Below are 26,030 nucleotides of genomic sequence, written 5' to 3'. Positions count from 1 at the left end.
ACACACACACACACACACACACACACACACACACACACACACACACACACACACACACACACACACACACACACACACACACACACACACACACACACACACACACACACACTCTTCCAGGCTAACACTAGCCTGGGTAGCTGTGTTTTTTTTTTAACAGGACACAATCCAAACAGCTGTAAATACCCCTTTAGATTCCTAATAAACGGAAGAATGCCTGAATTTCCGGTGCGGAAATCCTCTCATTGCCACAGGAACATTGTCAATCTGGTCCAATGCTTTGGGAGCGTCTTAAAACCAGCCACAGAAGATTGCATTCTGTGTGGTATACAGAACTAATAAGTAATGGACTCCCTGAACTCAGGCACACAGGCAGAATGATACTCGATGGCTGTGTCCCAAATAGCACCCTGTTCCCTTTTGTAGTGCACTACTTGGACCAGGGAAAATAGGGTCCTGGTCAAAAGTAGAGCACTGTATATGAAATAGGGTGGGACGCATTTGGGACGCATCCCACTACTGTAGTGGTATAGAACCCAGAGTTTTCCCTGGACATGTGATCTGTTAGTTACAGCCTATTCGTCCTCTTCAGGTCATTTGGTCCGGAACAACTCAAGTTATATGCTATTCTACCTGTTCAGACCATGTGCACTCAGAACAAATGCTGGGTTGCATGCATTGGGGACATTAGTTGGGTTGTTTTCTTTGGGTTGTTCTTGCCGGGTTGTTGAGATATGACCCTTCTGTTCAGATCAGAAAACTAAAGGTGTGGCTTTCAGAGGGCGGTTCATCTGTTCTGTTATATTGTTAACATACGTTCAGGTTGAACACTGACAGTTTGGTAGCTTTAATGAAGTTCCATAAAAGCCAATGCAATCCCAATGTTGGGATATTTACCACTTTGTTACAATATGTAAATAATGATGTTACTAATATAACATTAGAATATATAAGGTATAAAAAGTATTGAATAGAAAATTGAAATTTGCACTGTACCGACTTAACGTGATGATCAAGAATGACATTTACTCTCACGGGTGGCAAAAAATAACTATCTGAAAGCCACGCCCCTAATAAGCCATGCCTCCTGTAAATGACATTGCATTAAAAAGACCCAGCTGCTGGGTCAGCCCAGCATGAAAGTGATATATCTTAATTGATGGTTAAATTAACCCATGTTTGGGTAATCCCAACAACCCAACAGGTTGGGATATTCACGCAACCCAACTGGCTGAGTCAAAATAACCAAGCGTGTGTTCTGTCCAATATTTACCCAGCGCTGGGTTACCAAATTTTAACCCAGCTTTTTTCAGAGCGTGGTCAGTAAAATATCAATGTCCAAGGAGGGCAGTACTGACCAGGGCTGTGGTCAAAGGGGGGTCCAGTTCCTGGGGTGTCTCTCCTCTGACCAATCCTCCAGTCAAGGTCATCATCAGGGTCCTGAGTCAGCTGGCAGATCTCCTCCCACATGTCCTTTGGCATGTCAAAGTTACAGGCACCTGGTAGGCCTACAATGTGGCCTGGGAGCGAGAGAGAGATTGGGAAGAGGGAGGAAGAGCGAGACAGCGAGAAAGAGAGAAAGACAGAGAGGGCAAAGAAATAGCAAAGTTGCAGATGACTCCTTAATAGCTCTCTATTGTATAGTTCAGTACTCCCTAGTTCTGGTCCAGGGCGTTACCTGCGGCTTGCTGACGCTGAGCCATCAGCAAGCCGCACGTAACGCCCTGGACCAGAGCTAGCTCTACTCACCACAGTCTACCTCATCCGACTCGTCTGCACAGTCGGCCTTGCTGTCACACACCAGGTGGGACTCGATGCAATCACCGCTCTGGCAAACAAAGTCTGTGACCGCCGGACATGACGCTGGCACCATTGCACCTGGACCACACACAGACACACAAACACGCGTGCACACGTTCAAACCATACACTGATGTCTTTCCTCATAACAAGAAAGCCGTTGCTGTTTCCTCTGTTAGAGGCTGTTTCTGCTGTGAGCCAACTACCAAGCTGAACGAACAACCCCCCATAGCGGATCAAAAGACAATGTTCCTGAATAAGAATCAGAGAGTGTGTGCTGAGATGAGGTGACGCTCTGGATGACAGTGTTCTCAAGGTGTGTGCCAGAGAATTTGAGCAGCTAGGAAGCCTACAGAGCAACGCACACACCTCTGTGTTAAATTCAGGACCGGTTACGCAACAACAAACTAGGACTACAATCAAAGTATCCTCCTGCAGCTCAGCCACTTGTTTGAGAAGAGGGAGTACAGAACACGAGAGACTTGGTGGATCAGGTGGATCAGGTGGATCAGAGGTGTGTGTGTATGTCAAAGGTGCTTGTACAAATTATTGAGGGGGGTGAATATCTATGTAAATTAGATATTTCCGTAATTTAGATTTCAATAAATTTGCAAAGATTCCCCCCCCAAAAATTGACTTTGTCATTACGGGGTATTGTGCGTTGATGGATGCAAATTATTGTATTTTTTATTCATTTTGAACTCTGAAACACAACAAAATGTGGAATAAGTCAAGGGTATGAATACTTTCTGATGGCACTGTAAATTAAAGAGTGAAAAGAAGTGTGTACAGAATAAAAATATTCAAAAACATAACTCCTGTTTGCATTAAGGTACGAAAGTAATACTCATGGTGGTGGCTAAATCATGTTATGGGTATGCTTGTCATCGGCAAGGACTAGGGAGTTTTTTAGGATAAAAATAAATAATAGAGCAAAGTACAGGCAAAATCCTAGAGGACAACCTGGTTCTATTTGCTTTCCAACAGACACTGGGAGACAAATTCACTTTCAGCACGACAATAACCTAAAACACAAGGCCAAATATACACTGGAGTTGCTTACCAAGATGACGATGAATGTTCCTGAGTGGCCTAGTTACAGACATAAATCGTCTTGAAAATCTATGGGAAGTATTGAAAATGGTTGTCTAGCAATGGTCAACAACCAACTTGACAGCGCTTAAAGAGTTTAAAAAATAATAAATGGGCAAATATTGTACAATCCAGGTGTGCAAAACTCTTAGAGATTTATCCCAACAGACTCACAGCTGTAATCGCTGCCAAAGGTGATTCTAACATGTTTTGACTCAGGAGGTTGAATACATATCTAATCAATATTAGTGTGTTATTTTTCATAAATCTTTTAAAAAATTATAATATGTTTTTCCATTTTGACATTACAGAGTATTCTGTGTAGATAAGAAAAAGGGCAAATAAATCAATTTTAAGCGCAATTTGTAACACAACAAAATGTGGAAAAAGTCGAGGAGTGTGAATACTTTCTGAAGGCACCTCCATCAAGGCTACAGAAACAAGAAAAAACCCAGTTGCACGTTGATAAGCAAAGACAAACCTGACTATTTTAATTCAACGTCTATAGAACCTGAAAAATGAGAGTATGAGCAATTTGAGAGCAGACTGGGTTTGAGTTAATAAAGCTTGTTTGATGAAAGTGTGTGCGTCTGTGTGTTGGAGGGAGCATTGCAGGGGTCTGGACAGTTGCCACACATTGCAAAGCCCCCTGCCAGCCCCTGCTTAATGTAAGGTTGACCTAATGTGGAATACCTATCTGTAGCAGAGCCTCCTAATGAAAAGCAATGGCGTTACAACAGGGTTGTATTCAGTAGGAACCAAACGGAAGCAAGCTGAAATGGGGAAGGACCTACTTGAATATACTACTACACTATTCTCTTGGTTACACTATTCTCTTGGTTATACTACTACACTATCCTATTGGTTATACTACTACACTATTCTCTTGGTTATACTACTGCACTATTCTCTTGGTTATACTACTACACTATTCTCTTGGTTATACTACTACACTATTCTCTTGGTTATACTACTACACTATTCTCTTGGTTATACTACTACACTATTATCTTGGTTATACTACTACACTATTCTCTTGGTTATACTACTACACTATTCTCTTGGTTATACTACTACACTATTATCTTGGTTATACTACTACACTATTCTCTTGGTTATACTACTACACTATCCTATTGGTTATACTACTACACTATTCTCTTAGTTATACTACTTCACTATTCTCTTGGTTTTACTACTACACTATTCTCTTAGTTATACTACTACACTATCCTATTGGTTATACTACTACACTATTCTCTTAGTTGTACTACTACACTATTCTCTTGGTTATACTACTATACTATTATCTTAGTTATACTACTGCACTATTCTCTTGGTTATACTACTACACTATTCTATTGGTTATACTACTATACTATTATCTTGGTTATACTACTACACTATTATCTTGGTTATACTACTACACTATTCTCTTGGTTATACTACTACACTATTCTCTTGGTTATACTCACTACACTATTCTCTTGGTTATACTACTACACTATTCTCTTGGTTATACTACTACACTATTCTCTTGGTTATACTACTACACTATTCTCTTGGTTATACTACTACACTATTCTCTTGGTTATACTCACTACACTATCCTATTGGTTATACTACTACACTATTCTCTTAGTTATACTACTACACTATTATCTTGGTTATACTACTACACTATTCTCTTGGTTATACTACTACACTATTCTCTTGGTTATACTACTACACTATTCTCTTGGTTATACTACTACACTATTCTCTTGGTTATACTACTACACTATTCTCTTGGTTATACTACTACACTATTCTCTTGGTTATACTACGACACTATTATCTTGGTTATACTACGACACTATTCTCTTGGTTATACTACTACACTATTCTCTTGGTTATACTACTACACTATTCTCTTGGTTATACTACTACACTATTATCTTGGTTATACTACTACACTAGTATCTTGGTTATACTACTACACTAGTATCTTGGTTATACTACTACACTAGTATCTTGGTTATCCTACTACACTATTCTCTTGGTTATACTACTACACTATTATCTTTTCCCCATATCAATACTACTAAATAACTGATTTAATCTGAGAAAATTAAGCTGTTTTGATGTTGGTTTTGATGATGTGTCTGGTGGTGGGGGGTGTTACAGATTCAAGCAGGTGGCTTATATTCCTCACACAGCAGCCGGTGTGTTGAGTGTGTCAGACTGTCATATTTCTCCATTGCCAAGATCATCCAACCACCTAACAGGTGTGGCGTGTCAAGAAGCTGATTAAACAGCCTGATCATTACACAGGTGCACCTTGTGTTTGGGACAATAAAAGGCCACTCTAAAATGTGTAATTTTGTAACACAACACAATGCCTCAGATGTCTCAAGTTTTGAGGGAGCGTGCAATTGGAATGCTGACTGCAGGAATGTCCACCAGAGCTGTTGCCAGAGAATTGCATGTTCATTTCTCTAACATAAGCCGCCTCCAACGTCGTTTTAGAGAATTTGTCAGTACGTTCAACCGGCCTCATAACCGCAGACCGTGTGTATGACATTGGGAGGGCAAGCGGTTTGGTGATGTTAACGTTGTAAATTCTCGCCCATGGTGGAGGTCGGGTTATGGTATGGGAAGGCATAAGCTATGGACAACGAACACATATGCGTTTTGCATTTGGCAATTTGAATGCACCATAACCATTTTTTAAGGTACACTACACTACATGACCAAAGGTATGTGGACACTTGTATGTGGACACCTGTATGCAGGTGGGCTCCCGAGTGATACAGCGGTCTAAGACACTGCATTACCTGGTTCAAATCCAGGCTGCATCAGCCGGGGCAGGCTGTCATTGTAAATAAGAATGTGTTCTTAACTGACTTGCCTAGTTTAAATAAAGGTTAAATTAAATACATTTAATAAAAAGGTGGCCACAAAAGTATGTGGACACCTGCTCATTGAGCATCTCATTCCAAAATCATGGGCATTAATGTGGAGTTGGTCCCCCCTTTGCTGCTATAACAGCCTCCACTCTTCTGGGAAGGCTTTCCACTAGATGTTGGAACATTGCTGCAGGGACTTGCTTTCTTTCAGCCACAAGCGCATTAGTGAGGTTGGGCACTGATGTTGGGCAATTAGGCTCGCAGTCGGCATTCCAATTCATCTCAAAGGTCTTCGATGGGGTTGAGGTCAGGGCTCTGTGCAGGCCAGTCAAGTTCTTCCACACCGATCTCGACAAACCATTTCTGTATGGACCTCGCTTTGTGCATGGGGGCATTGTTATGCTGAAACAGGAAAGGGCCTTCCCCAAACTGTTGCCACAAAGTTGGAAGCACAGAATTGTCTAGAATGTCATTGTATGATGCATCGTTAAGATTTCCATTCGCTGGAACTAAGGGGCCTAGCCCCGAACCATGAAAAACAGCCCCAGACCATTATTCCTCCTCCACCACACTTTAGTGTTGGCACTACACATTTGAGCAGGTAGCGTTCTCCTGGCATCCGCTAAACCCAGATTCGTCCGTCGGACTACCAGATGGTTAAGCGTGAATCATCACTCCAGAGAATGCGTTTCCACTGCTCCAGAGTCCAATGGTGGCGAGCTTTACACCACTCCAGCCAATGCTTGGCATTACGCCTGGTGATTTTGCGAGCAGCTTGTGTGCAGCTGCTCGGCCATGGAAACCCATTTCATGAAGCTCCCTGACGAACAGTTCTTGTGTTGACAGGCGATTTTTACGCACTTCAGCACTCGGCAGTGCCGTTCTGTGAGCTTGTGTGGCACTTCAGCTGAGCCGTTGTTGCTCCTAGACGTCTCTAATTCACAATAACAACACTTACAGTTGACCAGGGCAGCTCTATCAGGGCAGAAATTTGACGAACTGACTTTTTGGAATGGTGGCATCCTATGACGGTGCCACGTTGAAATGAGCTCTTCAGTAAGGCCATTCTACTGCCAATGTTTGTCTGTGGAGATTGCATGGTTGTGTGCTTGATTTATACACCTGTCAGCAATGGGTGTGGCTGAAATACTTCTGTATTTATAGTGTATCTACCTAGATAGTTATTTCTTGATTAGATTTGTTTTATTATTTGAGGATTTGTATTGTATTTGCAAGACATTCTACTGCACTGTTGGAGCTAGTAACATAAGCATTTTGCTACACCTGCCATAACACCTGCAAATATGTGTACGCTTTCCAATACATCTTGATTTTATTTGATTTGAAGAGAGATGCGCATTTAAACGCTGCTGGACTACTTGAATGTCTTTTATCCACATTATTAAAAGTGAATCTAGCCTCAGGTGCTAGTCTGGCCTTTTGTTGCTTTTCTCTACAGATTTCAATGGGTTCAACTCCAATTTCAAGGCATAGAATCTGACATGACTTAAAACGAATTCAATTTATTTTCATGCCAGGGAATTATATATTTATTTCCACGTTGTCAGAGGATCCCGGGAGCTTCGTAGGAACTAGCCAATGAACTTCTGTTCAATTCTAATTAACTTGTACATTTTAATCCCTGCTTCTTGGGGTAATGGTTTTTAGAGTCATGTTCTGTGTCCAGAACATCTTCAAAGACAAGACTAGAGCGAGCCTTTCCAAGAGAAAGTTCCATTGTGCATTGCAGAACTGTGTCAGTACCAAGAGTAACTCTAGGAGTAACTCCTAGCACAAGGAGTAACAAATCCAATCCTGATAGGAGATTCCAGAGAAAAACAGTACACACCTGACATGTGTGTACTAACATATAAAACAGAGATTAATACGAGATATATAAAGATGTGATATAAGTCCTGATGAGACTGAGGCTGTCCTAATATGGACGCCGTAGAACCTGTTATACCGTATACGTTCACGTTGTGGATGCATGGCTCACTTACTGGGGTCACAGTCTGTGAACTGGAGGTCATCCAGTGCAGCACCTCCGCTCACGTCTCTGGAGCGTATCCCCTCGAAGATCACTTCAAAGTTCCTCAACTTCCGCAGGGGAACCTCCGCCCGGTTCCACTCCTCCCCCTGGTTCCCCGTCTTGTTCCACACCTCCGTCACCCCATTGTTCTCAGTCTGTGGAGAGGTGGAGAGGTCAGGCGTAGAGAGGTCAAACACAATGTTCCATAGCATACATTGGCACGCTGTCCATATTAAGTACTCCTGCTGAGGCTGTCATAATATGGACGCTGTACATTGATTCTTCTACCGCAAGGCTCTCCAACCCTGTTCCTGGAGAGCTACCGTCCCGGAGGTTTTCGCTCCAACCCTAATCTCGCACACCTGATTCGAATAATTAGCTGGTTGATAAGCTGAATCAGGTTAGTTACAACTGGGGTTGAAACAAAAACCTACAGGAGGGTAGTTCGCCAGGAACAGGGTTTGAGAGCCCTGTTCTATAACCTATATACTGTATATAAATGACCTACTCTGAGTCATTCAAAAGTGATTTATATGAAAATATACAGCACTGCTGATTATTCCGTAATGTAATCATACAGAGCCCAGATCATTCAATCACATACAGTATGGAGGAGTACAGAATATGAGGTCGCATTGAATTGAGGACGAGTTATGGAACGCTTTCCGCCGCTGAGTAGCACGGAGGTCATTTAAGAAGAGTCATTATAGTCACATTAGCATAACATCACAGTAATAAATGCTCTTGCCCTTAGACCTCCTATTAAATCTGTAACGGGACGGTTCTCTCCCAGGCTGAGTCTCAAATCGCACCCTATTCCATAGGGCTCTGGTCAAAAGTAGTCTGCCCTTTAAGGAATAGGGTGCCATTTGGGACTCAACCCCAGTCATCTTTAATGTATTAGACTCATGCCACATATGGAACAGATTAAAAGCCAGGCCAAATGGCATTAGTTGGTAAATCCTTTCTGTCTTTTCCCATGGCACTGCAGAGGCAATGAATGCTATCTAATAAAGCTGAAATGATGAATGCGACTTAGAGCGGGGTACTGTATATCACGACAGGCTAGATGATCGGGTTTTGAGCATAATGCTGTGGAGTTGCAGTTGGACACCTCCCCAGTCAAATCAGGCAAAATGTCATTAAACGTGTTAATGTTAGTTTAGGGACAAGAGGTGTTCCTCATACCCTACGTTATAATAGGTGAAGTGTCCAGGAAAATCTCTTGGCCCTAGTTATTCTGTCTTAATGAACTATGTTAGATTATAGATACATTAGTATTTGTTGTTTCTTATATTTGCTCCACCCACACAGTAATAAAGAATCCCATTCAGTTGTCCAAGCAGGCCTAATTATGCTTATGGGCTTATTTTTTCGTCCCTCTGCGATTAAAGGGGTAATTTGGGATTCAGTGGTCACTCCACTTAAAACTCAACAAAAATCGATATACTAATCCTATATTACCCCTTTTATGCAGTAGGATTGATGCATATCAAAGTAGTGTAGTGGATGTATACAGTACGCTGTATCAATTATGTAGTACAATAGAGAACTCATGCACAAAGTAGCCAACACATCGCAAAGCAACGTAGCCTAGTTTTAGGGTCAAGTAGCAAGAGAGGGCCGTTCTCAACTGGTTGTGCAACCTGGTCTTAGAGCGTTCAGTATTATTCTGTACGTAAATCCAAGGCACTCCATTTAGTATGAAATGTTACGTTTGGTATGGTTACATAAAACAGGTGGTTACTTAAGGCAAAAACGAAAGGAGGGTGGTTGTTCGGGGTAGATGGGTGGGCGTATAATGTGAACGTCTAGCAACCAGAAGGTTGCGAGTTTGAATCTCATCACGGACAACTTTAGCATTTTACCAAATGAGCAACTTTTCAACTACTTACTACTTTTTAGCTACTTTGCAACTACTTAGTATGCTAGCAAACCCTTCCCCTAACCCTAACCATTTTAGCTAACTTTCCACCTAACCTTAACCTGAATCGTTTTAGCCAACCCTTCCCTTAACCCTAACCTTAACCCTTTAACCTTACTCCTAAACTTAACCCTAACCTCTAGCCTAGATAACGTTAGCAAGCCAGCTAACATTAGCCACCTAGCTAGAATTCAAACTGAGCAATCAGTGTCAAACTGAGCAATTGGGGGAGAAGGGCCTTGGTCAGGGAGGTGACCAAGAACCCGATGGTCACTCTGACAAAGCTCCAGAGTTCCTCTGTGGAGATGGGATAACCTTTCAGAAGGACAACCATCTCTGTAGCACTCCACCAATCAGGCCTTTATGGTAGAGTGGCCAGACAGAAGCCACTCTTCAGTAAAGGCACAGGATCGAGGGAAAGATGAGCAGAGCAAAGTATAGAGAGATGGAGAGACCTGAAAATAGCTGTGCAACGACGCTCCCGATCCAACCTGACAGAGCCTGAGAGGATCTGCAGAGAATAATGGGAGAAACTCTCCAAATACAGGTGTGCCAAGCTTGAAGCGTCATACCCAAGAAGACTCAAGGCTGTAATCGCTCCCAAAAGTGGCTTCAACAAAGTACTGAGTAAAGGGTCTGAATACTTATGCAAATGTGATTTGTGATTATGGGATATTGTGTGTAGATTAAAACAATTAGTTTAGGTTGTAGCATGGAGCATCTTAAAGAACGACATCGGTAGCCAGTAGAGTAGGTGGGAAAGACATCTCAGCTTATGAAATCAACCAGTTATTGCTAACTAAGGGAACAATGGGTATTTGGTATTGTGGTATTTTATTAGGGTCCCCATTAGCTGTTGCAAAAGCAGCAGCTACTCTTCCTGGGGTCCACCTTAAACAAGAAACATAATACAGAATGACATAATACAGAACATCAATAGACAAGAACAGAACTACGTTTCAAAAAAATGAAAGGCACACATAGCCTACATATCAATGCATACACACAAACACACAAACTAAGGCGTGGTGCCGCGAGGTGTTGCTTTATTGTCACGAATCCTGCCGAAGATGGTGCCTCTTCCTGTTCGGGCGGCGCTCGGTCGTAGTCGTCACTGGCCTACTAGCTGCCACCGATCCCCTTTTCTGTTTCATTTAGTGTTGTCTGATTAGTTGCACCTGTTTCTTGTTTAGGTTTTGGTTTTGGGCTATTTAAACCCGATAGGCCCGCCGGCTTTTGTGTGATTTCTGTGGATGTTATTTTTTCCCGAACCGTTTCGTCGTGTTGTTTTGGACTGGGTATTTTTGCGCCCGTGTGTGTGGCGTTGACCGACACTGTTGCTTTGGGAATAAACTATCCACGTATCTACTACCCTGCTCTCTGCGCCTGACTCCTCCACTCACTACGTCTAGAAGTACTTGACATTTATCTGTTTTTTTAAACCAGGTTTGCTGTTTATTTGAGAAATATGAGATGGAAGGAAGTTCCATGCAATTAGGGCTCTATATAATACTGTACGCTTTCTTGAAATTGTTCTGGATTTGGGGACTGTGAAAAGACCCCTGGTGGCATGTCTGGTGGGGTAAGTGTGTGTGTCAGAGCTGTGTGTAAGTTGACTATGCAAACAAGTTGGGATTTTCAACACATTAATGTTTCTTATAAAAAGAAGAAGTGATGCAGTCAGTCTCTCCTCAACTCTTAGCCAAGAGAGACTGGCATGCATAATATTTATTTCAGCCCTCTGATTACAAATAAGAGCAAAATGTGCCGCTCTGCTCTGGGTATGCAAACCAGTAATTGAAAAAGTTTGGTCCGATGTCTTGGTTGAATCATTGCCTTGCACAATACAGTCATCACGCACTGTTTCAACAAAAAAAACGTCCCAATTTAATGTTATCTGCAGAGTAGGCCTACAACGGCAGATTGATATCATGATGATTTGTGTCAATCCAGAGGGCATTTGTTTTGCAAACTCTGCCATCACAAGTGCACTGTAAGCCAGGAGTCGGCAAAAGGTGGCCTGAGGACCAAAACCGGACAGTGAGTGATTTTATTTATGCACACCAAAAGATTTAAACAATATTTTATTTAATATTTTACAAAAGTATATGGACACCCCTTCAAATTAGTGGATTTGGCTATTTCAGCCACACCCGTTGCTGATAGGTGTATCAAATCAAGCACACAGCCATGCAATCTCCATATACAAACATTGGTAGTAGAATGGCCTTACTGAAGAACTCAGTGACTTTCAACATGGCACCGTCATAGGATGCCACTTTTCCAACAAGTTAGTTTGTCAAATGTCTGCCTTGCTAGAGCTGCCCCGGTCAACTGTATGTGCTGTTATTGTGAAGTGGAAACGTCTAGAAGCAACAACGGCTGAGCCGCGAAGTGGTAGGCCACACAAGCTCACAGAACGGGACCACGAGTACTGAACCACATAGTGCGTAAAAATCGTCTGTCCTCGTTTGCAACACAAACTACCTTTGGAAGCAACATCAGCACAATAACTGTTCGTCGGGAGCTTCATGAAATGGGTTTCCATGGCGGAGCAGCCGCACACAAGCCTAAGATCACCATGCGCAATACCAAGCTTCCGCTGGGGTGGTGTAAAGCTTGCCGACATTGGAACGCAGAGGCTGTACAGTAACATGCTATACATGACGTCAGAGCTCAGGTTTCCGCTTCACATCGCTGTATGGGTTTTGACTGACATCCTTATAAACTTGAGCACCGCGTGTCACAAGAAGATGCCCCCATCCCTTCTGCTAATTGGGCAACTTTTGCACATTTGTTGCGGTCAGAGTGAGGGAAATGCTGTAAATTGAGAGGAGTCAATGTGTTCTGAAAGATTAGACGTTGGAGAATTATAATAAATACCACTTTGATGGCATACAAGCAAACCACACATCCAAATGTGCACTTCACATTTCCATATTTGAAAACTTATCCCACTGGGCACACACTGGTTGAATTAACGTTTTATCCAAGTCATTTCAATGAAATTAAGCAGAAACAAAGTGGAATAGACGTTGAATTGACTTCTCTGCCAGTGGGATGTAATTTACTATGATTGCTATGTTTAATGTACAGATACAAGGATGACATGGGTTATACCCTGGGTTGTCCTAAACAGAACAAGTCTATGTTTTTGGTATTGTGAAGAAAATTTGCCACGGAACACACACTCATGACTCCATTCTACGTGCATTAAAATTACATCATCTGTTTGTCTGATAAGCCTGAGCAAATCAAATTTTATTTGTCACATGCGTCGAATACAACAGGTGTAGACCTTACAGTGAAATGCTTACTTACAAGCCCTTAACCAACAATGCAATTTTCAGAAAAAAAAAGAAAAGAAAAATACATTAATTATTTGTTACTTTAAGAGCAGCTGTACTGGTACAGAGTCAATGTGCGGGGGCACCGGTTAGTCGAGGTAATTGAGGTAATATTTACATGTGGGTAGAGTTATTAAAGTGAATTATGCATAGATAATAACAGAGAGTAGCAGCAGCGTAAAAGGGGGGGGGGGGGTGGCAATTCAAGTAGTCTGGGTAGCCATTTGATTAGATGTTCAGGAGTCTTATGGCTTGGGGGTAGAAGCTGTTTAGAAACCTCTTAGACCTAGACTTTGTGCGCCAGCACTGCTTGCCGTGCGGTAGCAGAGAGAACAGTCTATGACTAGGGTGGCTGGAGTCTCTGACAATTTTATAGGCTTTCTGGATGGCAGGAAGCTTGGCCCCGGTGATGTACTGGGCCATACACACTACCCTCTGTAGTGCCTTGCGGTCGGAGGCAGAGCAGTTACCATACCAGACGGTGATGCAACCAGTCAGGATGCTCTCGATGGTGCAGCTGTAGAACCTTTTGAGGATCTGAGGACCCATGACAAATCTTTTCAGTCTCCTGAGGGGGAGTAGGTTTTGTCATGCCATCTTCAAGACTGTCTTGGTGTAATTGGACCATGTTAGTTTGTTGGTGATGTGGACACGAAGAAACTTGAAGCTCTCAACCTGCTCCACTACAGCCCCGTCGATGAGAATGGGGGCGTGCTCAGTTCTCCTTTTCCTGTAGTCCACAATCATCTCCTTTGTCTTGATCACGTTGAGGGAGAGGTTGTTGTCCTGGCACCACACGGCCAGGTCTCTGACCTCCTCCCCATAGGCTTTCTCGTTGTTTTCGGTGATCAGGCCTACCACTGTTGAGTCATCTGCAAACTTAATGATGGTGTTGGAGTCGTGCCTGGCCGCGCAGTCATGAGTGAACAGGGAGTACAGGAGGGGACTGAGCACGCACCCCTGAGGGTCTCCTATATTTGGTGCGACAGGTAGCCTAGTGGTTAGAGCGTTGGGCCAGTAACCGAAAGTGGCGGCGGACTATATATTTTTGTAAATAACAGCTGGTGCACGATATTTAAGGTAGTCTCCGAGGTTTTGCTCGCCTGATGTAGAGTACCTCATGATAAGCTGTAGATCACACTATCTACCAAGAGAGTTTTCATCTGTTTTTTCGTAGCTGTCTACATGCCACCACAGACTGATGCTGGCACTAAGACCGCACTGAATGAGCTGTATTCCACCATAAGCAAACAGGAAAACGCTCATGGAGAGACAGCGCTCCTAGTAGCCGGGGACTTAAATGCAGGGATACTGAAATCATTATTAAATTCACATACTTTTTGCACCCTGCACTGTGAATGTTTACACGGTGTGTTCAATAAAACATGAAAACATATAATTGTTAGTTTAAGCAGACTGTGTTTGTCTATTGTTGTGACTTAGATGAAGATTAGATCACATTTTATGACCAATTTATGCAGAAATCCAGGTAATTCTAAAGGGTTCACACACTTTTTCTTGCCACTGTACCTCAACTAACCTATACCCCCGCACACTGACTCGGTACAGGTACCCCCTGTACAGTATATAGCCTCGTTATTGTTATTTTATTGTGTTACTTTTTATGATTTTTTACTTTAGTTTATTTGGTAAATATTTTCTTAACTCTTCTTAAACTGCACTGTTGGTTAAGGGCTTGTAATTAAGCATTTCACAGTAAGATCTACACGTGTTGTATTCGGTGCATGTGACAAATAAAGTTTGATTTGATTTGAGAGGGATGATGTGGGAGAGTGGATGGGGACTGAGGATGGCAACGGTCGGGGTAATCTTTGTATGCATTTCATTGATTGTTTTTGTACCTGCAATCCCCCCATAAAACTATTTAAACGTTACAAATGAATAAAAAGTTGGTCACAAATGTTTTTTTAATTGTGTGATGGTGGGGATACAGAATATGGATTTAACTATCCGTTTCCCATAACATTTCATGATTCATATAATCAGATCATTTAAAATGTAGGCTGTAACACACAAAAAAACATTTTTTATCGTGTGATGGTGGGGATGCAGGGCTGTGTTCCAAACAAACAACTACAAGTGTGCTTGCTTCATTTCCTCAACGGCAAAGCTAGGAGAGGTCAAAAAAGCACCTTATAGTTGAAGGCTCTTTCCTTAAGTCATAAAAGTGCATTGAAATTACTTAGGAACTGTGCACAGTTTGGAGACGTGTGTGGCCACTTGGAGACACCAGTTAGACCTCTCACTCAAACCCTTGTAATCATTTAAATACACATAAAATCAACAGTGTAATGTTTGGATTCAGTCTTGTTTAATCTCCAGTGTTCCAGTTTGGCAAAAGTAGAGTATACCACTTTTCCAGGCACCATCACAGTACTGGTTGGACTGAAGCAAAAACACAATATACTGTATCACCTCCCAGTTTGCTGCCAAACCACCTAATCGTGGACTAATTGGAACACAAGTGAGGATAAAGTGGAATGGACTGAATTGTCGTCTCTGATTGAGACAGAGGGAATATAGATTTTTAGAGGTCTGGGCCGATGGTGTGGGTACTGAGGATAGAGCTCTCAGTTGTCACACGCAAATGGAGATCCACCTGCCCCCCCCCCCCCCCCCCCCCCCCAATCGCTTCCCTTCTAGTAGGATCATTTAAACAGAAAGACCTTGTCTAGATCCCAAATGGCACCCTATTCCGTATATACAGTACCTTCAGAAAGTTTTCACACCCCTTGACTTTTTCCACATTTTGTTGTGTTACAAAGTGGGGTTAAAATTGATTTAAATTTTTTTTGTCAACAACCTACACAAAATACTCTGTAATGCCGAAGTGGAAGAAAAATGTATGGAAAACAAACATTAATATATCTTGATTAGATACGTATTCAACCCCCTGAGTCAATACATTTGAATTACTTTACAGCTCTGAGTCTCTCTGGGTACGTCTCTAAGAGCTTTGCACACCTGGATTGTACAATATTTGCCCATTATTCGTTTTAAAATTCCTCAAGCTCTGTCAAGTTGGTTCTTGATCAATGCTAGACCGACATTTTTAAGTCTTGCTATAGATTTACAAATTTAATACAAAACTGTAACTAGGCCACTCAGGAACATTCAATGTCGTCTTGGTAAGAAACTCCAGCCTTGTGTTTTAGGTAATGTTTTGCAGTATTACTTTAGTGCCTCGTTCCAAACAGGATGCATGTTTTGGAATATTTTTATTCTGTACAGTCTTCCTTCTTTTTACTCTGTCATTTATGTTAGTATTGTGGAGTAACTACAATGTTGATCCATCCTCAGTTATCTCCTACCACAGCCACTAAACTCTGTAACTGTTTTAGATCCCTGAGCGGTTTCCTTCGACTCCGGCAATGGAGTTAGGAAGGACGCCTGTATCTTCTTTGTGTCTGGGTGTATTGACACACCATCCAAAGTGTAATGAATAACTCCAACATGCTCAAAGGGATATTCAATGTGTGTGTTTTTTTTACCCATCAATCAATATGTGCCATTCTTTGCGAACCGTTGGAAAAACTCTGTGGACTTTGGTTGAATCTGTGCTTGAAATTCACTGCTCGACTGAGGGACCTTACAGATCATTGTATGTGTGGGGTACAGAGATGAGACAGTCCTTCAAAAATCATGATAAACATTATTATTGCACACAGAGTCCACGCAACTTATTATGTGAGTTCTTAAAACTTCTTCAGGCTGCAGGGTGAATATTGAAAAAACTGGAAAATATGTGCACATTTTCAAACGGCCTCTTAAGAAATTTTTTATTTTACAATATGCATATATTTACTACTGTTGGATAGATAACAGTCTATAGTTTCTAAAAATGTTTGAATTATTTCTCTAAGTCGAACAGAACTATTTTTACAGCCATTTTCCCAGCCGAATTGAGATTTCCAAAATGCGATGTGTCTCTTTAAGACCTTGTCTATACAAGGTCATGACACTTAGGACCGTAGAAACACGTCATACGCCTTCATCTGGATGTAATGCGGAAGTGAGACTTGAAAGCAGTCGAATATCTCGTCCATGGACTGAATACCACACCTTCTTGTGAGACCTGCGCAGTTAAAAGAAAATTTTGGGCGCGAGGCAGAATTTAGACTCGGCTCCTGGAAGAAGCTCGATAACGGTGAATATGATCTCTTGCTACGATATTATTTGATACGTCACAAAATCATCCTAAAGTATGTTTTTTCAATATACTTTAATTATATTATTGCAATTTATTCTGGACTTTAGACGTGATGTTTTGGAAGAATTTTTTGAAGACAGAAAGATTAGCGCCGCACAGCCGTGGTGCTTGCTAACCAAAGAGGGAAATATTTCGTTCTGGAACCCAACTAAAGACTGTACTGGACATTGGACCCCGTTACAACATTCTGATGGAAGATCAACAAAGATAAGGACCCAATTTGGGATGCTTTTTCATATATCTGTCGAACTGTTCTATGCTAACTGTGCTAACTGTGCTAGGCTAGCGCTTGACTAGAATCAATGCTGCCTTATGCTAATTTATGTTGTTAGCTAATATAACGATATATTGTGTTTTCGCTGTAAAACACTTCAAAAATCGGAAATATTGGCTCTATTCACACGATATCTGTCTTTCATTAGCTATCCACCATATGTTTTTCTGAAATGTTTTATGAGGTGTAATTAGTAGTTGACGTTGGTGTCTGTATTTTCTCTGGCTACTCCCGTCTGATTTCAGACTGTAGCATTTATGGTAGCATCAATGTAAAACTGATTTATAGCTAAAATATGCACATTTTATGAACAAAACATAGATTTATTGTGTAACATGTTATATGACTGTCATCTGAGGTAGTTTCTTTCTGGGTTCTTTAGGTTGGTTTTAGGTTATTTCGGTTGGCTTGTGCATGCTACTTGAATCATAATTCATACATCATAATCATACGTGTCTGTCCACTTTTGTATTTGGTGGTGAGCTAACATAAATATGTGTGGTGTTTTCTCTGTAAAACATTTAAAAAATCGGACATGTTGGCTGGATTGACAAGATGTTTATCTTTCAAATGCTGTATTGGACTTGTTAATGTGTGAAAGTTAAATATTTAAAAAAAATAGATTTTGAATTTCGCGCCCTGCAGCTGTTGTCATTTTCGTTCCGACATCGGGTTTGCAGCCCAAACAGGTTAAGCACATTTTTACTCCTGAACTTATTTAGGCCTGTCATAACAAAAGGGTTAAATACTTATCAAGACATTTCAGCTTTTAATTTTTAATACATTTGTAAGCTTTCTAAACACATAATTCCACTTTGACATTTTGGGGTATTGTGTGTAGATCAGTGACACAAAATCTCAATTTAATAAATTTTAGATGTAGGCTGTAACACAACACCGACCGAGGCAGGCTCTCCTTCCAGTTCGGGTGGCGCTCAGCGGTCCTCGTCACCGGCCTATTAGCTGCCACTGATCCTTTTCTCCTCCTCCTTATGTGTTTATTGGTTACACCTGTTTTGTATTAGGTTTGTAATTAGTTGGGCTTATCAGTCAGCCGGCCCGCCCGTTTCTTTGTGCGGGATTGTTAGTTGGTAAGAGTGGTGTTTGTTTCGATCTACGTTGTTACTGGACTGTTTTCGTTCCCCCCCGTGTCTGGGGTTGTTTTATGAGAACAGCCAGTGTATAGAAGGGTGGCCTAGTTTCTCAGTGTTCATTAAAAGAACATTTGTTATTGCACCTGCTGTTTCCTGCGCTTGACTTCGCACTCCGACACCCAGTCCTTACAGAATCCCGCACCCCAACAAAAAAATGGAGTCAGCAGGAGCAGCGGCCAACCCTCTCCCACGAATGGAGGAACGGGTGCTCCATCATACCACCGTTCTCCACCGTATCGGATCGGCGATGGATTCAATGATGGAGCAAATGGACCGATGGGAGAGGAGTGGTCTCCTCTCTCCACCTTCGGCTCTTCCAGCCCAGGACTCTCCATCCCCCGGCTCCAGTGCGCTCCGTCTTACACTCCCGAGGGATTATGATGGAGCGGCGGCGGGATCCAGGGGTTCTTACCTCAACTGGAACTGTACCTTGCCACCGTAAGACCTACTCCCTCGGGAGCGGAGAGGGTGAGTGTCCTCGTCTCCTGCCTCACGGGTCGTGCTCTGGAGTAGGCGAACGCAGTCTGGAATGGCCCAGACTCAGCAAAGGAGCACTACCCAGAGTTTACCCGCCGTTTTTGTGCCGTGTTTGACCACCCTCCAGAGGGCCGAGCGGCGGGAGAACGACTGTTCCACCTTAGGCAGGAGAAGAGGAGCACCCAGGATTACGCGCTAGAGTTCCGGACCCTGGCTGCAGGATCTGGGTGGAACGACAGGGCCCTTATTGACCACTACCGGTGTTGTCTCCGGGAGGACGTCCGCAGGGAGACAGCATGTCGGGACACCGCTCTTTCCCTGGATGAGCTGATTGACATGTCCATCCGACTGGACAATCTGCTGGCTGCCCGCGGGCGTTCTGAGAGGGTCCTGTACGTTCCACCACCCAGCACCTCCGCTCCTATTCCGATGGAGTTGGGAGGGGCCGTGCCGAGGGGTACCGGAGGAGGAGGCTCTCCCTGCACCAGCTGTGGTCGGAGAGGACACACGGCCGATCGGTGCTGGGGGGGTCCGTCTGGGAGTCGAGATGGCAGGCGGAACGCTTCTCGATCACCCCAGGTGAGTCCGCACCAAGCTCACCCAGAACCCCCTGTTGTTCACATGTTTGTCTTAATTTTTTCCCTTACATTTTTTCCCTCTTCCCAGCATAGGGCGCTAGTCGATTCAGGTGCAGCTGGGAACTTTATGGATCGCGGACTCGCTCTTAGGTTAGGGGTTCCGCTTGTGCCGATAGATTCTCCCTTTCCCGTGCACTCCCTAGATAGCCGGTCATTAGGGTCAGGGGTGGTCAGGCAGACCACGGTTCCCCTGGACATGGTGACGCAGGGGAATCATAAGGAGCGTATCAGTCTTTATATTATTGATTCGCCTGCATTTCCAGTGGTGCTAGGGATTTCCCTGGCTGGCCCGGCACAATCCTAAAATTTCGGGGAGACAGGGGGTTCTCCAGGGGTGGTCAAAGGAGTGTTCTGGAAGGTGTTTGGGAGTTTCCATCGGTGCCACGTCGGTGGAAAGTCCAGACCAGGGTTCCACGGTATGCATTCCCCCCGAGTATGCCGATTTGGCAATCACTTTCAGTTAAACGAAAGCGACTAAATTACCACCTCATCGCCCGGGAAGGGAGATTGTGCGATAGATCTCCAGGAAAACGCTGCGCTTCCCAAGAGTCACGTGTACCCATTGTCCCAAGAGGAGACGGTGGCTATGGAGACATAGAAACTCGAGGAGACGGGTGAGATGGAGGACCGAATGTACCCCTGTCTCAGAAACTCAGTGACAGGGGTACATTCGGTCCTCCATCTCACCCGTCTCCTCGAGTTTCTTTTTTGTGAAGAAAAAGGAGGGAGGTTTGCGTCCGTGTATTGATTATAGAGGTCTAAATGCCATCACCGTGGGGTTTAGTTACCCACTACCTCTCATTGCTACGGCAATGGAATCATTTCACGGAGCGCAGTTCTTCACAAAATTGGATCTCAGGAGCGCGTATAGTCTGGTGCGTATTCGGAAAGGAGACGAGTGGAAAACCTGGGTGGCGCAGTGGTCTAGGGCACTGCATCGCAGTGCTAGCTGCGCCACCAGAGTCTCTGGGTTCGCGCCCAGGCTGGGCTGGGTTCGCGCCCAGGCTCTGTCGCAGCCGGCCGCAACCGGGAGGTCCGTGGGGCGACGCACAATTGGCATAGCGTCATCTGGGTTAGGGAGGGTTTGGCCGGGTAGGGATATCCTTATCTCAGTATGTAAAAATGTAATAAAATGTAAGTCGCTCTGGATAAGAGCGTCTGCTAAATGACTAAAAAAAAAAAAAAAAAAAAAACACGCATTTAGTACCACATCGGGCCATTATGAGTACTGCGTCATGCCGTATGGGTTAAAGAATGCTCCATCCGTTTTCCAATCCTTTGTAGACTACATTCTCAGGGACCTGCATGGGTAGGGAGTGGTTGTTTATATCGTTGACATTCTGATCTACTCAGCCACTCACGCCACGCACGTGTCTCTGGTACGCAAGGTGCTTGGTAGACTGCTGGAGCATGATCGATATGTCAAGGCTGAGAAGTATGTGTTCTCCAAACGAGCCGTCTCTTTTCTGGGTTATCGCATTTCCATCTCGGGGGTGGTGTTGGAGGGTGACCTCATTAAGGCCGTGCGTAATTGGCCGACTCCGACCACGGTGAAAGAGGTGCAGCGGTTTTTGGGTTTTGCCAACTACTACCGGAGGTTTATCCGGGGTTTTGGCCAGGTAGCAGCTCCCATTACCTCACTGCTGAAGGGGGGTCCGGTGCGGTTGCAGTGGTCAGCAGAAGCAGACGGAGCTTTCAACAGGTTGAAGGCGCTGTTCACGGATGCGCCCGTGTTGGCGCATCCGGATCCCTCTCTAGCATTCATAGTGGAGGTGGACGCGTCCGAGGCTGGGGTAGGTGCCGTGCTATCACAGCGCTCTGGTACGCCACCAAAACTCCACCCCTGTGCTTTCTTCTCGAAGAAGCTCAGCCCAGCGGAGCGTAACTACGATGTGGGGGACCGGGAGTTGTTAGCAGTGGTCAGTGCTCTGAAGGTGTGGAGACACTGGCTTGAGGGGGCTAAGCACCCTTTTCTCATCTGGACCGACCACCAGAATCTGGAGTATATTCGGGTAGCTAGGAGACTGAACCCACGTCAGGCAAGGTGGGCCATGTTCTTTACCCGATTCCGGTTCACGTTAACGTATAAACCGGGCTCCCAGAACGTAAAGGCGGATGCACTGTCCCGTTTTTACCACACGGACGATCGATCCACCGAACCTACTCCCATCCTTCCCGCCTCAAGGCTGATAGCACCAGTGGTGTGGGAGGTGGACTCGGACATCGAGCGGGCGTTACGGGCGGAACCCGCTCCCCCTCAGTGTCCGGTGGGTCGGAAGTACGTGCCGCTTGGTGTTTGGGACAAATTGATTCGGTGGGCTCACGTTCTACCCTCCTCGGGTCACCCTGGGGTGACGAGGACAGTGGGGAGCCTTCGGGGGAGGTATTGGTGGCCTACCTTGGCTAGGGACGTTAGGGTTTATGTTTCCTCCTGTTCGGTATGCACCCAGAGTAAGGCTCCTAGGCACCTTCCTAGAGGGAAGTTACAACCCCTCCCCGTTCCACAACGGCCTTGATCGCATCTGTCCGTAGATTTTCTGACCGATCTTCCCCCGTCTCAGGGGAACACTACGGTACTGGTGATTGTGGATCGGTTCTCTAAGTCCTGCCGTCTCCTCCCGTTGCCCGGTATCCCTACAGCCCTACAGACTGCGGAGGCATTATTCACCCACGTCTTCCGGCACTACAGGGTTCCCGGAGGACATTGTTTCTGATCGGGGCCCCCAATTCACGTCCCGAGTATGGAGGGCGGTCATGGAGCGTTTGGGGGTCTCGGTCAGCCTGACCTCCGGTTATCACCCGAGAGTAATGGGCAGGTGGAGAGAGGGAACCAGGAGGTGGGTAGGTTTCTGCGTTCGTATTGCCAGGACCGGCCAGGGGAGTGGGCGAGATACATCCCCTGGGCCGAAATGGCCCAGAACTCACTACGCCACTCCTCTACTAACGTGTCCCCCTTTCAGTGTGTATTGGGGTACCAGCCGGTCCTGGCACCATGGCATCCGAGCCAGACCGAGGTTCCTGCGGTGGAGGAATGGGTGCAGCGCTCCAAGGAGACATGGAGGGCCGTCCAGGAATCACTTCAACAAGCTAGTGGACGGCAGAAGAGGAGTGCTGACCGCCAGGCCCCCGTGTTTGTACCGGGGGACAGGGTCTGGCTCTCGACCCGAAACCTGCCCCTCCGCTTGCACTGCCGGAAGCTGGGTCTGCAGTGTGTAGGGCCCTTCAAAGTCCTGAGGAGAATAAACGAGGTGTGTTATCGATTACAACTCCCTTCCTATTATCGTATTAACCCCTCGTTTCATGTGTCTCTCCTCAGGCCGGTGGTAGCTGGTCCCCTGCAGGACGGTGGGGTGCCGGAGGTTTCTCCTCCCCCTCTGGACATCGAGGGGTCCCCGGCGTACACGATACGGGCCATTCTGGACTCGAGACGCCGGGTGAGGGGCCTGCAGTACCTCGTGGACTGGGAGGGGTACGGTCCGTAGGAGAGGTGCTGGGAGGACATCGTTTCTGAGCGCCACCCGAAAGGGAAGGAGGTGGGGGACATTTTGGATCCATCTATGCTGAGGGATTTCCATCGCCTCCATCTGGATCGCCCTGCACCTCGTACTCCGGGTCGACCTCGAGGCCGGTGTCGGCGCGCTGCGGGAGCCACGCGTCAGGGGGGGGGGGGGGGGGGGGGGGGGTACTGTCACGACTCTGACCGAGGCAGGCTCTCCTTCCCGTTCGGGTGGCGCTCGGCGGTCGTCGTCACCGGCCTATTAGCTGCCACTGATCCTTTTCTCCCCCTCCTTATGTGTTTATTGGTTACACCTGTTTTGTATTAGGTTTGTAATTAGTTGGGCTTATCAGTCAGCCGGCCCGCCAGTTTCTTTGTGCGGGATTGTTAGTTGGTAAGAGTGGTGTTTGTTTCGATCTACGTTGTTACTGGACTGTTTTCGTTCCCCCCCGTGTCTGGGGTTGTTTTATGAGAACACCCAGTGTATAGAAGGGTGGCCTAGTTTCTCAGTGTTCATTAAAATAACATTTGTTATTGCACCTGCTATTTCCTGCGCTTGACTTCGCACTCCGACACCCAGTCCTTACAACAACAAAATGTGGAAAAAGAGGTGTGAATACTCCTGAAGGCGCTGCAGTGCAGTACTTTCGATCAGAGTCATATGGACCCGGGTCAAAATTAGTGCACTATATAGCAAATGGAATGCCATTTGGGACGAGTCCCGTTTCTCAAACACTGTGACTGGGAATGATAATAAACAATATTATTAAAAAGCTCCTCAGACAGATTAGGTTAATGGATACCTTGGCTGGTTAGTTCAAAAAGTATGTAAATGGTGGAGAATATGGATTTAACTATCCGTTTCCCATAACATTTCATGATTCATATAATCAGATAATTTAAAATGTAGGCTGTAACACAAAAAAAAACATTTTATATCGTGTGATGGTGGGGACGCAGGGCTGTGTTCCAAACAAACAACTACAAGTGTGCTTGCTTCATTTCCTCAATGGCAAAGCTAGGAGAGGTCAAAAAAGCACCTTATAGTTGAAGGCTCTTTCCTTAAGTCATAAAAGTGCATTGAAATTACATAGGAACTGTGCACAGTTTGGAGAGGTGTGTGGCCACTTGGAGACACCAGTTAGACCTCTCACTCAAACCCTTGTAATCATTTAAATACACACAAAATCAACAGTGTAATGTTTGGATTCAGTTTCGTTTAATCTCCAGTGTTCCAGTTTGGCAAAAGTAGAGTATACCACTTTTCCAGGCACCATCACAGTACTGGTTGGACTGAAGCAAAAACACAATATACTGTATCACCTCCCAGTTTGCTGCCAAACCACCTAATCGTGGACTAATTGGAACACGGGTGAGGATAAAGTGGTATGGACTGAATTGTTGTCTCTGATTGAGACAGAGGGAATATAGATTTTTAGAGGTTACAGCTCTCAGTTGTCACACGCAAATGGAGATCCACCTGCCCCCCCCCCCACCCCCCCCATCGCTTCCCTTCTAGTAGGATAATCTAAACAGACAGACCTTGTTTACATCCAAATGGCACCCTATTCAGTATATACAGTACCTTCAGAAAGTATTCACACCCCTTGACTTTTTCCGCATTTCGTTGTGTTACAAAGTGGGGTCAACATTGATTTAATTGTAATTTTTTGTGTCAACAACCTACACAAAACACTCTGTAATGTCAAAGTGGAAGAAAAATGTATGGAAAACAAACACTAATATATCTTGATTAGATACGTATTCAACCCCCTGAGTCAATACATTTGAATTACTTTACAGCTCTGAGTCTCTCTGGGTAAGTCTCTAAGAGCTTTGCACACCTGGATTGTACAATATTTGTAAATTTTTTCATTTTAAGATTCTTCAGGCTCTGTCAAGTTGGTTGTTGATCAATGCTAGACCGACATTTTTAAGTCTTGCCATAGATTGTCAAGCCGATTTAAGTCAAAACTGTAACTGGGTCACTCAGGAACATTCAATGTCGTCTTGGTAAGAAACTCCAGCCTTGTGTTTTAGGTAATTGTTTGCAGTATTACTTTAGTGCCTTGTTGCAAACAGGATGCATGTTTTGGAATATTTTTTAAAATCAGGGATTTAAACTGTTTTAGATCCCTGAACAGTTTCCTTCGACTGCGGCAATGGAGTTAGGAAGGACACCTATATCTTCTTTGTGTCTGGGTGTATTGACACACCATCCAAAGTGTAATGAATAACTGCAACATGCTCAAAGGGATATTCAATGTGTGTGTTTTGTTTTACCCATCAATCAATATGTGCCCTTCATTGCGAGCAATTGGAAAACTCTGGTCTTTGTGGTTGAATCTGTGCTTGAAATTCACTGCTCGACTGAGGGACCTTACAGATCATTGTATGTGTGGGGTACAGAGATGAGACAGTCCTTCAAAAATCATGTTAAACTTTATTATTGCACACAGAGTCCATGCAACTTATTATGTGAGTTCTTAAGCACATTTTTACTGAACTTATTTAGGCCTGCCATAACAAAAGGTTTGAATACTTATCGACTCAAGTCATTTCAGCTTTTAATTTTTAATACATTTGTAAGCATTTCTAAAAACATAATTCCACTTTGACATTATGGGGTATCGTGTGTAGATCAGTGAGACAAAATCTCAATTTAATCCATTTTAAAT

The 26,030-nt window shown here is 44.3% G+C and overlaps 1 protein-coding gene across 1 annotated transcript in view; it reads right to left on the bottom strand.

Annotated features, from left to right (window-relative positions):
• Nucleotides 1-26,030, bottom strand: part of malrd1 (MAM and LDL receptor class A domain containing 1) — a 132,021-nt gene that overhangs the window by 18,434 nt on the left and 87,557 nt on the right. Inside the window, exons 22-24 of the mRNA XM_055929156.1 lie at nucleotides 7,783-7,966; nucleotides 1,750-1,878; nucleotides 1,359-1,520 (exon numbers count right to left, since the gene is read on the bottom strand). Of these exons, the coding sequence (XP_055785131.1) occupies nucleotides 1,359-1,520; nucleotides 1,750-1,878; nucleotides 7,783-7,966 (475 nt within the window). The remainder of the gene's footprint in view (nucleotides 1-1,358; nucleotides 1,521-1,749; nucleotides 1,879-7,782; nucleotides 7,967-26,030) is intronic.

The sequence above is a fragment of the Salvelinus fontinalis genome, chromosome 7 (assembly GCF_029448725.1).
Source record: "Salvelinus fontinalis isolate EN_2023a chromosome 7, ASM2944872v1, whole genome shotgun sequence".
In the NCBI taxonomy this organism is placed as follows: domain Eukaryota; kingdom Metazoa; phylum Chordata; class Actinopteri; order Salmoniformes; family Salmonidae; genus Salvelinus; species Salvelinus fontinalis.
This window is presented reverse-complemented; position numbering and strand designations above follow the sequence as displayed.